Source organism: Haematobia irritans, chromosome 1 (assembly GCF_050003625.1).
Source record: "Haematobia irritans isolate KBUSLIRL chromosome 1, ASM5000362v1, whole genome shotgun sequence".
Classification (NCBI taxonomy): Eukaryota; Metazoa; Arthropoda; class Insecta; order Diptera; family Muscidae; genus Haematobia; species Haematobia irritans.
This window is the reverse complement of record NC_134397.1, coordinates 555,189-571,725: the sequence shown is the minus strand read 5'-3', so window position 1 is coordinate 571,725 and position 16,537 is coordinate 555,189. Positions and strand designations below refer to the sequence as shown.

General features: G+C 33.7%; 1 protein-coding gene across 1 annotated transcript in view; it reads right to left on the bottom strand.

Moving 5' to 3' along the window:
- 5-HT2B (5-hydroxytryptamine receptor 2B) overlaps positions 1 to 16,537 on the bottom strand; it is a 90,714-nt gene that overhangs the window by 54,712 nt on the left and 19,465 nt on the right. The window contains exon 2 of the mRNA XM_075288696.1: positions 7,813 to 8,679. Within this exon, the coding sequence (XP_075144811.1) occupies positions 7,813 to 8,305 (493 nt within the window). The 5' untranslated portion in view covers positions 8,306 to 8,679. The remainder of the gene's footprint in view (positions 1 to 7,812; positions 8,680 to 16,537) is intronic.

Below are 16,537 nucleotides of genomic sequence, written 5' to 3'. Positions count from 1 at the left end.
TATTAATTTTAGAAAATTTTAACTTAACTGTATAAGAAACGCAGATGTCACGCCGATAGTCTAAGTGAGCCTGAAACTAAATTGGGCTGCCACTTTAACCTAACTAACCTTCATTTGTATATAATTTTTCCTGTGTTAAGGTGTGTACTATGTTCGGTTCTTTTCACCAAAACACTAAATTAAAGTACAAATATATGTATGAAGACGATTATATTTTGATCAAGTCTTGCCAAATAATGGATGGAAATGATCCAAGGAATTGATTGCTAAAAATTTTATATTTCTTAATTAATTAATTAAAAAAAAAGTAACCGTGAAAAAAGTTGGTTTCAGCTTTAAAACTGAACATAGTACTCAGCGTTAGTTAATTTAACTTTGAGTGTTTGTTTTGAGTGTTCATTTAATTACAAGGAAATGTTCATTTTATACAATAAAACTATAAAATATTAGTGTCTTACACTATTTTTCCTTGATTTTTATTTATTTTAATAATTTATTATGGTTATATATTATAAATAAATAAAAAGTGAATTTTCGGATAAACCTATAAAAATAATAAGAGAGGTAGTGTCCAACTATATAAGAAAGGTAATGCTCTATTCTCTAAACTTCAATAATTTTAAATTCCTGTTAAACCGGAAGATTTCATAATTTAGTACATTTAGATGGAACATATAACATTTGAAGAATATTTTTTAACCATTGCCATTAAGCCCAACCGTCATTTTGAAACGAATAAACCTTAATGACGTTTATACGGTGATTTGGGGTTTGAACCCCAACCATGTTTTGGGGTTTGAATTGTTTACCCTTATAAACATTTCAAAACGAGTCGTTTTCCCCCATTCAACAAATCAAGTTCAACACACAAGCTTTTTCAAAAACAAGTCAATTTTAGAGCCACCATAATTTGGAATAGGCTCTGACTAAATATACTCTTTTCAAAATATATGTCAAATTATTCAAATAAATTTCATAGAAAAAAAGAATAAACAAAGGCTTTGAAAAACATAGGGATGTGAAAATAACTTTAAAAATGTTTTTCCTTTGAGGTGGCAATATTTATTTGAAACAAATATATACGGCCGTAAGTTCGGTCAGGCCGAATCTTATGTACCCTCCACCATGGATTGCGTAGAAACTTCTACGAAAGACTGTCATCCACAATCGAATTACTTGGGTTGTGGTATCTTAAAACTTCTTAACATCGTTTTCTAAATTTTGAGTTAGTCCATACGTGGTATATATTATACAAAAAAGGTATGTATAGGTAAGTCTACAAATAATTACGAATCGATATGGACTTTTGCACGGTACGTAGAGAGCCAGAATTGAAATATGGGGGTCGCTTATATGGGGGCTATATGCAATTATGAACTTGATATGGACCAATTTTTTTTTTTGATTGGGGATCGATTTATCATTTTTTCACTATATATAACTATACACCGATATGGACCTAGTTAGGCAGGGTTGTTAACGGCCATATACTAGCACAATGTACTAAATTTCAACTGACTCGGATGAAATTTCCTCCTCCAAGTGGCTCCAAAACCAAATATCGGGTTCGGTTTATATGGGGCCTATATATGATTATGGACTGATATAGACCACTTTTGGCATGGTTGTTAAATATCATATACTACCACCACGTACCAAATCTCAACCAGATCGGAAGAATTTTGCTTCTCCAAAAGGCACCGGAGTTCAAATCAGGGGATCAGTTTATATGGGGGCTATATATAATTATGGACTGATATGAACCAATTCCTGCATAGTTGTTGGATACCATATATTAACATCACGTACCAAATTTCAACCGAATCCGATTAATTTTGCTCTTACAAGGGGGCTTCGGAGGTTAAATCTGGGGATCGGTTTATATGGGGGCCCTATATAATTATGCACCGATATCGACCAATTTGTGCATGAGTGTTTGAGGCCATATACTAACACCACGTACCAAATTTTAACTGAATCAGATGTACCAAATTTCAGCCGGATCGGATGAAATTTGCTTCTCTTAGAGGCTCCGCAAGCCAAATCGGGGGATCGGTTTATATGGGGGCTATATATCATTATGAACCGATGTGGACCAATTTTTGCATGGTTGTTGGAGACCATATACTAACACCATGTACCAAAAAAGTTAGTTGGTAACAATGCTGATTTTTTCCTCAGAGAGAATAAGAACCAAGAGGACGAAAATGTCTTTTCTACAAAAACAACAAATGACAACCGTATAGATATCGCACAATGCCTGCAGCGTTGGTATTACCGACGTTGCGGTCGCAGCGCTGTTTTGATAAATTGTTTATAAAGGCATCGGCAGTTATAATTTCAAAAATGTTAATAGAATGAAAAGATTTATATAAAAGTACATTTGTTATTACAAAGTAGGTTCTAAATCCTATTTTCCTTACGTTTCGTAAAGCCGGCAGAGAACTGAACTGGATGACGCCGACGCAAACTTAAGAGAAGCGCCGACAAAAATTGCATGATATTAGAGAAATATACCTCATGACTGCCACCTACTGACGCAGTTTCGCTTCACAGTTTCGTTCTCTTGTCTTTTTATTCTCTCAGTTTTTCTTTAAAATATTTTTTTTCATTATAGTTTATAGTCTCAGTTCCCTTAAGGCTCGTTGGTCACATATTAATTAACATAAAGTAATACATTATGATATATATAAAAAACAAGTATAAACGGCCGTAAGTTCGGCCAGGCCGAATCTTATGTACCCTCCACCATGGATTGCGTAGAAACTTCTACGAAAGACTGTCATCCACAATCGAATTACTTGGGTTGTGGTATTTTAAATCGTTTTCTAAATTGTGAGTTAGTCCATGGTACGTGGTATACATTAGACAAAAAAAGTATGTGTAGGTAAGTCTACAAATAATTACGAATCGATATGGACTTTTGCACGGTACGTAGGGAGCCAGAATTGAAATATGGGGGTCGCTTATATGTGGGCTATATACAATTATGAACTTGATATGGACCAATTTTTGTCCATATCTGAGGGCTATATATAACTATACACCGATATGGACCTAGTTAGGCAGGGTTGTTAACGGCCATATACTAGCACAATGTACTAAATTTCAACTGACTCGGATGAAATTTCCTCCTCCAAGTGGCTCCAAAACCAAATATCGGGTTCGGTTTATATGGGGCCTATATATGATTATGGACTGATATAGACCACTTTTGGCATGGTTGTTAAATATCATATACTACCACCACGTACAAAATTTCATAATTATAAACTTGTAATTTTTATTTGTAGCTTTATTATTAAGTTATCTATTTGTCTATTAAGTATTAATATCTTAATATTGTACTTATGGTCTCTCATGTTGATGCTTATGATCGATTTGGCCACAATAGGCTTACAGATTATACGAAAATAAATAAATGAAATGAAAATGAAAAAAAAAAATTCAACCAGATCGGATGAATTTTGCTTCTCCAAAAGGCACCGGAGGTCAAATCTGGGGATCGGTTTATATGGGTGCTATATATAATTATGGACTGATATGAACCAATTCCTGCATGGTTGTTGGATACCATATACTAACATCACGTACCAAATTTCAAACGAATCGGATGAATTTTGCTCTTCCAAAGGGCTCTGGAGGTCAAATCTGGGGATCGGTTTATATGGGGGCTATATATAATTATGGACCGATTTCGACCAATTTTTGCATGGGAGTTTGAGGCCATATATTAACACCACGTACCAAATTTCAACTTAATCAGATGAATTTTGGTCTTCCAACAGGCTCCGGAGGTCAAATCTGGTGATCGGTTTATATGGGGGCTATATATAATTATGGACCGATGTGGACCAATTTTTGCATGGTTGTTAGAGAACATATACTAACACCATGTACTAAATTTCAGCCGGATCGGATGAAATTTGCTTCTCTTAGAGGCCTCGCAAGCCAAATCGGGGGATCGGTTTATATGGGTGCTATATATAATTATGGACCCATATGGACCAATTTTTGCATGGTTGTTAGAGACCATATACTTACACCATGTACCAAATTTCAGCCGGATCGGATGAAATTTGCTTCTCTTAGAGGCCTCGCAAGCCAAATCGGGGGATCGGTTTATATGGGGGCTATATATAATTATGGACCGATGTGGACCAATTTTTGCATGGTTGTTAGAGACATATACTAACACCATGTACCAAATTTCAGCCGGATCGGATGAAATTTGCTTCTCTTAGAGGCCTCGCAAGCCAAATTTGGGGGTCCGTTTATATGGGGGCTATACGTAAAAGTGGACCGATATGGCCCATTTGCAATACCATCCGACTTTATGGGGTCTTAGAGCAATATTTCGATGTGTTACAAACGGAATGACAAAGTTAATATACCCCCCATCCTATGGTGGAGGGTATAATAAATACTTGAAATAGACTTTAGTTGACCGGGCAAGTGATTATATTTCAAACTGCTTAGTTCGCTTCTGTATACAGCCCAGTACTACGATCACGTTTCCACACGAAATTGTATTAATAAAATATATTTGCGAAATTATTGCGGTTTAGTTTGGCTCAAATAGTACTGAGTTCAACAAGAAAAACGTGATCAACATTGTCAAAATTCGTGCGAAAAAATAGCCTGGTGGGAAAAAAATGCATCCGAAAAATGACAGTCAGCTGGTCATGTAACACTTAAACATAATGATGAAGAAAAAATTAATAGGAGCTATTAAAAGTAATAAGATAGTATGGGACAAGACTGAGAAAAACCGTTGTATACAAGTATGTTATGTTTACTATGTATTTTCACTCACGAACATATGTTTTGTGTAAGGCCAATATAACAATAAGTCTGTTCGCGTACTTTTCCAATAAAAACTAGAAAGAGAGTAAGAGAGTATTTTACTGTCATTGTTTAAAATTACTGAAAAGTACGCAAACGGCATCCAGTAACTATTTGCGCATTCAAAATGTCAGCTTCTAAAACATTAAAAACGAATCCTGTTTTTTTTTCTTTTTTGAATTTTCCAATTGTAGTTGCGGAACATGTACATTGTAGTGGTGGTTTGTTTCTTATGGTTTTGTTTATTTGGAGTGCGCAGTCATTCCACTCAATTGCGCAGTCAAGTGACTTAATTTCTTTTTGGAAAACGAGAATTACCGTACAAATCAGTCAAAAAAAGGTGTGGATGTATAGAATTTTATATGCTTTTACAATATTTGGTGTTTCATCAAGAAAACAAAGGAAAGAAAACAAATTAAAACCAAATTAAAAAATCACTCAATTGCAGACGAAAAAGAGCCATATACGGTGTGCAGACAAACTACATCGCTGTGAATTCACTTTCGTTGTCTATACCTTCCTTAGTCTATGATGGTATGGTTTGCAAGATTTTACTGGGGAAAAATCTCTAGCAAAAACTTGCAATTTCTCTATCTGATAGCTGTCAAATGTAGTCTCTCCGGCTTTCTTTTGCTGGTTTTTTGATGTAAACGAACGACTTCCACTAAAAATTTGTGATAATTGTCAAAAATAGTAGGGTTCTCGAACGGAGCTAATATCAAATAGAAAAATGACGTTTTTACGTCGTATTAGCCGTTTAAATTACTTACAATTACGTTGACACACTATTTACAATTTCGCTGCGGAATAATTGATTATTATTATGAGGATTGCAAAAGAAAGAAATTATATGGTATCCTATTTGATGCAAACATTTGTATATAAGTTCCATGAATTTGTAAAATAATTTATAAAACATCCTTATGTATCGTAAGCAGCGTTGCCAATTTAGTTTTTTTCCCGCTAGATTTGGCTTTTTTGAAGACGTTTAGCGGGAAAAAAATGCATTTAGCTTTTAGCTTTTTTTCTGGCTTTTTTTCATGACCCTTTTAGCTATTTTTGGCTTTTTTTATTTTCGACATGTTTCTATTGAAATATGGATAAATCGGCGTTTTTATCTAAGCCTTGCTGCAAGTATAAGGGTTTCCACATATTTCAAAGCTCAGTTGAAACATTAATAATGAGTCCAGCCATTATGCGGGCATTTTTGTAGCAAATACACCTTGTTGTAAAGTTTTTTCATTATATACATAAAAGTTATCGTAAACTTTAAATCTACTATTACCATACAAATTTGTTAGATAAACTGTCAGTAAATTATTGGGAATATTATCATTTGACTTGTTTATCCTTTTTATGTTATTATAATATTCTAAAGTTATTACGATATTACTAAATTAAAATAGTAGATGTGAATAGCTTTGTGCACTGAAAAAATATTGTCGTCTCCTTAAAATACGAACGCGAATTTTGGTTATAATAACATATTTTATATAAACTGTTTTCCTTGTCCAAAAGACGATAAAGTCGTTTTGTCCTTATAATTAAGTGATTCAACTTAAAAATGGGTATGCTTTCATGAAAGAAGGAAGAATTAATGAAATAGTCTTTAAATGTGAGGAGTTTTTGCATCTTAACCACAAACCAAAATAGCGTTCAAAAATAGAAGATGTTTTTCAACACTTTATTTTAAAAACGTATATATACAATAATTTCTACTTGAAGTCGAGTCTGAATTTGGAAATTTAAGTTGGCGTTAGCACGTTTTTAAAGCACTTTGAAGCTCATGAAAGGAAAATGTTTTTACTGGGAAATGTAAACTATAGGTATTTTCTACAATTTAAATAAAAGTAATGTATTTCGAATTTTTCACAATTTTAAATCCAAACTAAAATTTTATTTAAAAAAATGAGAAATCATTTTTTTACCAAATCCAAAGCATGCTTAGATCATTTAATATTTTAAAATAACAAGTAAATAAAATAGAGGTGTTGGGAAGGTAGCTCCCACAAAACGAAGGACTTCCAGTAAAAAATTTGTGATAGTAATCAAAATGTATCGAATACGCAAACAGAGCTAATATGCCTTAGATATTGTTACAGTCTCACAGAAGTGGAATTAAAATGAAAATAATATGCATTGTAAGTGAAATAAAGCCTTTAAGTTTGTTAAATTTCAATCAAAAATGTGACTTTTGATACAAAAAAATTTAGCTTTTGTTCTAGCTTTTTTAGCATTTTTTAGCTATTTTTTTTTTTAGCAAATCTAGCGGTTTTTGGTGAAACAATTCTGGCAACGCTGATCGTAAGCATAGAGAGTCCTATGTGCAAATTTCTCATTGCTTTCAACGCTCTATTCTGCATTGTTTGCAGAATTTTTAAATCCACACTCCTCTGTACGCATAAACTACAGAAATGGCTTGATAATACAAATGTTTAGTTCGTTAGTCAAGTATTTTCCTAAAATTGCGCAAAATTCCAACAGCAAGGGTAATTCTGGACATCACATATGCAATATAGTCATCCCAGACAACCCAACTTTCCTTTTATTATTCTAAACGTGTCACTAAATCGAAATCATAACCCGGGCCATAATCATTTGGTCTTGAAAAGGCTGTTAACTCATACTCCGGAATTATAGCTGAATTTCTCTCCACATTAGGTCTAAATAGCATTTTTACTGGTAAATTTCTGTACCTTATGCACTAATACGTTACATATGCGAACCGTGATACTACTGATAAATAAATACTTAAGGCGACATTAAACAATATTCCTTGTTATTGTTACAACAAACGAAGTAGTGTTCATCATTTTCTTATAAAATATATTTTTCTTACATAAAATTATATTTATACGTTGGAACGTTTATGGCCGACTAACTTTAAGAAGGTCAGCTAGAGGAATTAGTTTATTTAAAATTATTATTTTAATTTCACGTTTTAGCATAATTGTTTACATAACTCACCTTTGACCAAGGTCAATATGCCGAGAGGCATAACCAAGACAGCTACCATTAGATCCGTTATGGCCAGCGACATAAGGAAGTAATTGGTGACATTTTGCAGACGACGTTCCCAGGCTATGGCTAGACACACTAAAATATTACCAGCAGCAGTTCCAATTACAAGAATCAAAGCCAATAAGGCCCAATAATTATTCAAATGCCCACTGGAGGCCAAACCATTTCTTGTGCTATCACTATCGAGAGCATCCGCTATGAAACCCGTGGCAGGTGGCGGCGAATTCGATGTTACCAATGTCCCTATCGAATCTGTTTCTTTGTAATAAGAGTCGTAGTCTAAATCGAAAAAGGTTTCAGTAGCATTGGTATTAAATTGTCTGCCATTTGGAGATTCCTCATTGAAATTCGTGAGTGAATTTGAATGCCATAGGTTATTGGTGTTGTTGTAGATGAAATAGACTTCTTGGCTGGTTTGGTATTTGAAATGGTCTTCCATGGTATATTTGGGTGTTTTGTTTGTTCCTTTGGTAAAGTCTCACGAGCTGCGTGCTTGTGCAGCCATTACCTTCATCAATTCCACCATCGTTACCACACTGCTCAGCAGGGAGCTGCTTAAAGTAGTGAGCTCATGTTACGGCTGTTGACTTATAATCGCTCCGGTAATTTTCCCGTAATTAACCTTTTTGATTTCCTGCAATGGCATGAACACTGCGTCAGCAATAGTTTTCCAACAGAGCCCTTATAATTCCTTTTCAACATTTCTGGGTCCTGTGCAATGCGCGGGGTTGTGTGGTTGTGCAAGCAGCTCTCCAAACTTCAATCTAAGCACAGCTCTCATCTCATTTAACCTCCAGTTTGGCCACAGTCAACCTGAAATGAAAGAAGCAAAACAAAAAACCCAAGTAAAATGGAATTAAATACTAGGAACACAAACATCGGCTCCCACATCCACACAAACTCAACTGGAAAATGTAATCACTCATTGGTGTATACACAAAAACCCCCCATAAATATGCGCCAGTGTTTGGAGTTCTTTTGACCTTTCTACCTACCTCCCACCAAAAAAAAATGTTCAAAGAAAAATTAAAGCAACCACTCTTGGCAGAAGGGCACCGAAAAAAGAGTTACTACCCACATTCCGTAAAGTTTATTTTTTACATATAATGGTTCGTTCGTTCGTTGATGGATGCCAGCTCATAAGCATACCAGCACACTTTGCACTGCTCTTGGTGGCCCCATGCCGTTGATGGCGCTAGCAAAGATGACTTTTATCTGTAAATAAACATTTTGATGATGAAGGAAAGAAATAACAATTCATTCATTGGCGATTATCCACTCGTAAATGTGTACTTTGATTTTAATTTTTCATTAGCGCACGACTATTTGCTCTTCAGAGCAGGTGGAGAGATTGGTGGGTTATTTCCTTTGCCCATTCGTATCTTGATCTTCGATATTGTTGAATCATCCTTTGAGTATATACATGTCTGAGGGTCTCTTCCTTAAGGTCGGTAGCCCAAGCATAGACCTTATTTGGCCAATGGTGAAATCTCAATTCATAGACATGGCAAAGGTTGATTTAACTTTGTTACCTTTGCCCTTCCCTCGGCCTTGTCCTTGCCTTTACCTTTATTCATATTTGTTATTTTACGACTTAATGACTCTGCTGGGATTAATATGACTAATGGCTTTTGTGCAGAATACTACATTTAGATTTGTTTTCATCATTACCTTTTCCATTTGGACGTTCCTTTTCGTCGTTCTTGAAGCCGAGAGCATTGTTGCTACCAATACCAAATCCATTCCTGGGCATCTTTCATATATATATCATGCTGTGCCTTTGATGCCATCCATGTTCAGCCTTAAACTAACACTGAACTGGGATTTAAATGAGCAAAACCTGTATAGTTCGTTTGATCCCTTTCAAAATGACACTCTTTTTGGCATGTGAAAATGTAAGTAGATCAGAATTAGGGCATTATACATATTAGGTAAGGGGGGTCATCTGTTAACTCCTATTGACTACAAGTCCATTGTAGGTCCACCAAAGGCAAAGTTCTCTCACATCAAAGTGTTGTAGTTTTTTGACAGTGTGGGCAATAATATTGACCGTACTTCCTCGTCTTAGACTAAAATTTGAAATTTGATTTCAATTTTTCGTTAATATACTACAAAAAAAAACTACATCTCCAACAACATCGAATGCTCCATTATTTTATTCTTTACCGGTCTTTTCGTGCACAAAGAAAGCCATGTTCGCTTGTCTTGTTGGCGACTGGAAATGAATAAAGTCTCGCCTAGACGAACAGACCCCATCTGAAGTTGATTGGCAGATTTATCTTGAGGAATGCGTGTTGATGCAAGTAAAATGTGTCGACATGTTTGAGCAATGCAATCTAGTGGCACTTGGGGACCAGATCTAGTGGTGAATTGAAGTTGGTGTTCGCTCATTAAGGCCCCTATTCAAGAACTCTTTTTCGATACAGCATTCACTTAGATTAGCTTATAGACAAATAAAAATAAGCGCATTGCTGTCATTTTCTCATAATCCGATGGGAACTATATATATCAAAATCAGTACAAATAAACACAGCAAAAACTCTTCTGAAAAAGTAGGGGACGCTGATGAGGAATGTGTTATAATTCCGAAACGGCTGTCCAACCAACCATCTTGCAGTCTACAGGGTTTTTCCCAAATATATTTGACAAGCATACTTTTCCTCTGTTAGTTAAGTTAGTTTTACCACCATTTTCATGAAGCTCCGTTAGTGCTACGTTAGCTAACGAACTTTTGAACCGCATTATGAACATATCTGTCTGCTGAAAATTTTTCAGTTAAAGTTGACCGGAGATAAGATATTTGCAATTTAATTTCTGTTAACTGCCAGTTAAAGCCTAACGGAGCTACATGAAAATGGCCGTTAGTTTCATTTCGTTCTCTTTTTATGTATCTCAATTTAACAATGTATTGTATACAATTACTAAAGTTAGGACAGAAATTTTCAATTTATATGACAATAACATTATGTCGTCTGTCACTTCGAATTGTTTTACTAATTAATATAATTAATTCAATAATAGATTAATAGCATTATATTACATACTTTTTTTTAAGTTATAATTTATTATGTGCGATCTATACCTTAATGCACTGCTTACATGCATGTACAATCTTTCCCATCCATTTTCAAATTCTCCGTTTAATATTCTAATCGTTTCATTTTCTTCTAAGTAAGAATTACCAAAGTACAATATCCTTATTTCTCTTAGTATTGGACACGAGCCTATAAAGTGCTTCAGATTTTCTACTTCTCTTGTATTACAAAGTGTGCATTCTCTATTTTCGGATATTTGTTTCCATTTAATGGGAATACATCGGCCCTAGTTCTCTTAATAACAGATATTTTATCTAGATTTCCTATGTCTTTCATATAATCCACTCCAACTTCAGGATTCAGGAGTCGATAATATCTTCCATCTGATGACAGGCCCTTTGCTCGTTTTTCAGCATAACTGGCGCATTTGAGTAATTGATCTATCGAGCTCACTGTTGTTTTCCAAACGTCTGCGTTATGAATTATATTTTCATTTACATAAACGTTAACCTCCTGTGCAAATGAGTTCATGGCTGAGGCCCAAAAGTTCTTTTTGTCCAGAATTTATTCGACAATATAATCTCGTGGTTTCATATTTGAATATTGTATCAAATATATAATTTGTATGGAGTTTTAAGGTATAAAAATGGTTGTCTATGGTATCCGTTTCTAGTGACAAGATATAGTTAGGTATAAAGTTTGGTTGTTTTAGAACTTTCTTCAGATAGTGTCTCTGGAGTTTATCAACTTCGTCAAACCAAGAGAACCCCCATACTTATGCTGCATATGACTGTGTTGATCTACACACACTTTTTCCATTTGGACAAAAGAGATATATGTGGTTTGTTTATTAGACCTTGCCAAGTGGCATTTATGCATACCTTTGATGCTGAATTGCGTTTTTCAACATGTTTGGTAAAAGACAATTTTGGTGTTAGTGTTACTCCCAAGTAACAAAACTCATTAACCACCCCAATATTTCGGTTCAAAAATGCCCAGTTTTCCTCTTTGGATATGCGTTCTCCGTTTCTGAAAACCATTATCTTTGATTTTTCTAAGTTTACCACCATATTCCATTGATTACAGTACTTTTCTAGATTGTAAATCATTTCTTGTAACACCGTTTGTCTTCTGCCAATAGGACGATATCGTCAGCGTACAATAACACACGTATATTTAATTCGTCCACCATTATTCCTCCATCCAAACAATCGCATATGCCATTGATGTAGAGAGTAAATAGTAGTAGTATTGAAATGTTCGGACATTTCTTCTCCTGTGCAGACCACTGATTTGGTCTTTTCATATAAAGATCTGATTAGATTCAATACCTTTGTATACACTCCCAGGGTATGTAATTTGTACATAAGTAGATTTCGTAATATCATATCAAAAGCCGGCGAAAAATGCATATACTTTTTTTTCTTGTCATTTAATTTGATATTGACAATTGCTGAGAGGTTGTAGATATTATCCACAGTAGAATATCCTGCTCTGAAACCAGCTTGACATTCATTAAGAATCTTTTTTTCATTCACCCACTTGGTCAACCTAGAGTTAATTATTCCCATTAGAACTTTTGCCATCGAGTTCATGAACGATATTCCTCTATAGTTCTAGGGAATATAGACATTGCCCTTTTTATGTATATGAAATATGACAGTTTCTTCTAGTGTGCTGTCTATTTCCCCGGTGCTAAAAATGGTTTTGTAAATAGCTGCTAACTCGGTAAGAAATTCATTGGTAGCATTTTTGAGAAATTCATAGGTTATTCTATCCATTCCCGGTGCTTTATTAGGCTTAGTTCTAGCTATGATTTGAATATCTTGTAAATCTATATATTTATCCAGTTCTTCATGTTTTATATACATGGGAGCGTAATGTATACTATTCGCCATTTGTGGTTGATATAATAACTGATCAAAATAATTTTTGAATTCAGAGGCAGATATGTTGCCTATCTGACTGTCTTGTCCTCTTATTTGGTTTGCCAATCGCCACCATACTTTCGTATTAGTGGTACGAGTGATAAAGAGCTGCAGCTCTTTTGAGTATTCAAGTTTTCTCTCACGACATATGCACTTATACTCTTTTACTGCTTCAATGTACATCATTTTATCATTAAGAGCGTTAGTTTTCCTATATTTGTTAAGATATTTGAAAGATTTCGCATTTGTGATTGGACCACCTAGATGCATATTTTTTCGGTTTAGGGTTGGTATTACTGTTAGTTAAGCTACTCTTGTAGTTTAGTCAATACATGGTTTTAAGCTGAAATCAAGACAACAATAATGATTGAAGAATAAAACAGCAATAATAAAGAAAAAGTAAAGATTTATGTAAAAAAAACATAACTTTTGAAATAGGACCGTATCAACATTCTTAACTCTATTTCCATCTAACGCAATTCTTTAAATATCGCAGGGAGCATACCCACAAGTGCAAAGTTTGGTATACCTCTGTCGAAATGATTATAGGAACCCTGAATATTGCTTCAAGACTAAAATTATAACACTACTCATCTGGAGTGATCATATCATTACATATTTATTAAGTATCTTCAATAACGTATTTATTTAAATTTAATCCGAATTTTTTATTGATTTTCACAAATTTTGGCGATTTCTATGAACTGGCATTCGAGAATATTGATACAACCAACACCCAGAAAAAAGTGTCTTCGAAACTAAAGGAAAAAATGTTCATCAATTTAGTTTAGCCATTTTATTTCCATTCAGTTAAATTTTTGTGTGAAATAATAAAATTTACTTGTTTCAGTAAAAAAATCCTAACTGAAAGCAGTTAGGAATAGTTCATTAACTAGAATAAGGCATGGCATTTTACTAATACTGTTTTCTTCGCTGGGTATAAGAATTTACTACTGAACAAGAACATTTTATTCACTGATAACAAAGCATTCGTAAAAATAAACAAAAACCGAACTAAAACCAAGTTTCCTGAAATTTAGTAAAATTTCTTATAAAATGATAATTCTGACTTCCTTTATTATAGAAAGCTTATCATACATACGAATAACACTTGGCATAGAAAAATATTTTAGTTCATTCGTACTAAGAAGTATTCAATCCTTTCAGAACTTAAGGAAACACACTTGTTAGAATATAGGAAAATTTCCTACATTTCTTTTATCTACCTTTAATCGATACCTGTCATCGATATGTTTGCGCGTGGGTTGTTTTTTTAGTTGGAATCGCGTTGTTATGGTATACGGAGAGATTGTTAAAAAATAATATAGTAAAATAATATAATAAAAAACAAATAAAATATATAAAATATTTGTCACTTTAAATTAGTGAGAACAATTTTCTTTTTTTTTTTTTTTTTTGAAAATTGGTTTATAAAAAAGAAAACACCAGCAGAATAACAACTCCTTCATTCGACTTCATTTTGGAATCTTCAATTATCAGGTAATATTCAGTGACGCTAACCTTTTGTGAAAAATTGGTTTAGGGTTTTTTGTTTATATTTGTAAGTATTGAAATTGTAAAAGGTGGACAAAAATTGAAAGGTACTAGAAGAAGAAAAAAATGTGTTTTAATATTTCAAGGCCAGTCGATGCTGTTGATTCTAAATAAATATATTTAATATATTAATAAAACATGTCTTTTATTGAAGAAAAAATTGCTTATATAAATACATAAAATTGTATTTAAAAACGAAGGTAAGCAGTTCTAATTTTGAAGTAAAAGGTTTACCACAAATATGTAAGATTTGTCCAAATGAATGAAAAAAGTTCAATAAAATCATTCCATATATGAATTCAATTCAGTTTAATTTTTTCATTCTGTAGTAAAGTGGTACATAAATATAAGAAAATGTTAACTAATATATGGAATGCATTCTACCTAATTTCAACGAAAATCATATCGTTCAAACAAATAAAAATGTCTTTGGCGCTATACGAAGTTCAACTTTCTTCACAATGAGTTCATTTTAACTTAAAGAAGGGGTCACTTTTTTTCTGGGTGAAGGTTTCGCATAAAAGTTGCTCGCGATCTCATATCTACTACAAATATATTTGAGTGTATTTATGTTGAAGTGAGTCGGAACATTGATTAATATTGTCAAACATCTACTTCATCCTCTTTCTCTGCTCTGAAACCTTTTGTTTCTACAAAATTCTATTTTACCTATCATCAAAACATGCTGTCTTATGTAACAAGTGATAAGTAACAGCATTGTTGAGGCCAGTACTTGATATACAAAAATTCATCAACAGTTGGTGTGCCCTACAATCCGCATGGAGGAGTGCACTGCTATCAAACATGCAAATATTGCATTTAATTCACATAAATATAGATTTGCTACATGGTAGTCTAAGCAAACACTTGATTTTAGTTGTTACCCAAAGGCTACTCTGCCCACGGCGACACCATTAATTGAGATGCGGATCAAGGCATTTTTACATTTTTAATTTAATTAAAAATGACATGAAACACAGAGGTCTATGATGGTGACACTGTTGACATCCAACATTGCTTTAGCACTCAATCCATGCACACTTGACAAAAAGGGGCCAGGACCAGAGAGAGTTGGCCAGAAATGGTTGGTTGGTGGCTTCAGTTGTTAGCTCCTGGCTCAGTTCGACTGCATAAATGTGTCCATTTTAAAACTTTAATAAAAAGTGGAATTGTGGAAATCATAATGGAAATTGGAATAAAACTCGTTAGCCACTAAACTAATTACACTGGGGAAAAGTGAATCTCTGCCATCAAAGGTCGTGGAAAGTATTATCTCTTAATGTGCAAGTGATGTGAAAATCCATTTCCGATTTAGGATACTGTTTATGGGAATCACGTGTATCTAAATAAAAGAGAGTCAAGGGAAAAAATTTCCTTTTTACTAATTTGGAAAGATGAAAAGGGTGAATTATCAAAAACAACCGAACATTATATATTCAGGTCATAAGTCTCGTGGATAAATAGGACTTTCATTTGAAGGATATACTTTGTCACTTATTTTTGCAATGAGATGACAGTCATATAAATTTCATGCATTCTTTATGAATTATTATTGCTTCTAAGAATTTTGAACGACAGTACACTCAAAAAAAGTGAACCCTCTATTTCACTAAAGCCAATTTAACTTTATTTTAGTTCATGAAATTATTATGTTTAGAGAAAGTTTCCTTTACTCTAATAATTTTTTACGTACGTTAGTTAAATTTACGTCAAAAAAAAAAATTATACACAAATAAAGCATAAAGATTTAATAAATTCGTACTTCTCACAAAATAGTTCATTATATCTTTAAAATTGTGAATGTTACCCTAAATGAGTCCGTCTTGAATTTCGTATGGTACTAACAGACATTCTTCTCAGCCAATTCGCCACCTCTCTTATTGCTAATATTTCAGCCTGAAAAACACTACAGTGATTAGGTAATCTATTCGCTATTCGAAGTTCCAGATCTTTAGAATATACTAGGAGTATATTCTAAAGATCTGGAACTTCGAATAGCGAATAGATTACCTAATCACTAGGAGTATATTCTACACCCAAAAAAAAGTGACCACTTCTTTAAGTTAAAATGAACTCATTGTAAAGAAAGTTGAACTTCGTATAGCGCCAAAGACATTTTTATTTGTTTGAACGATGTGATTTTCGTAGAAATTA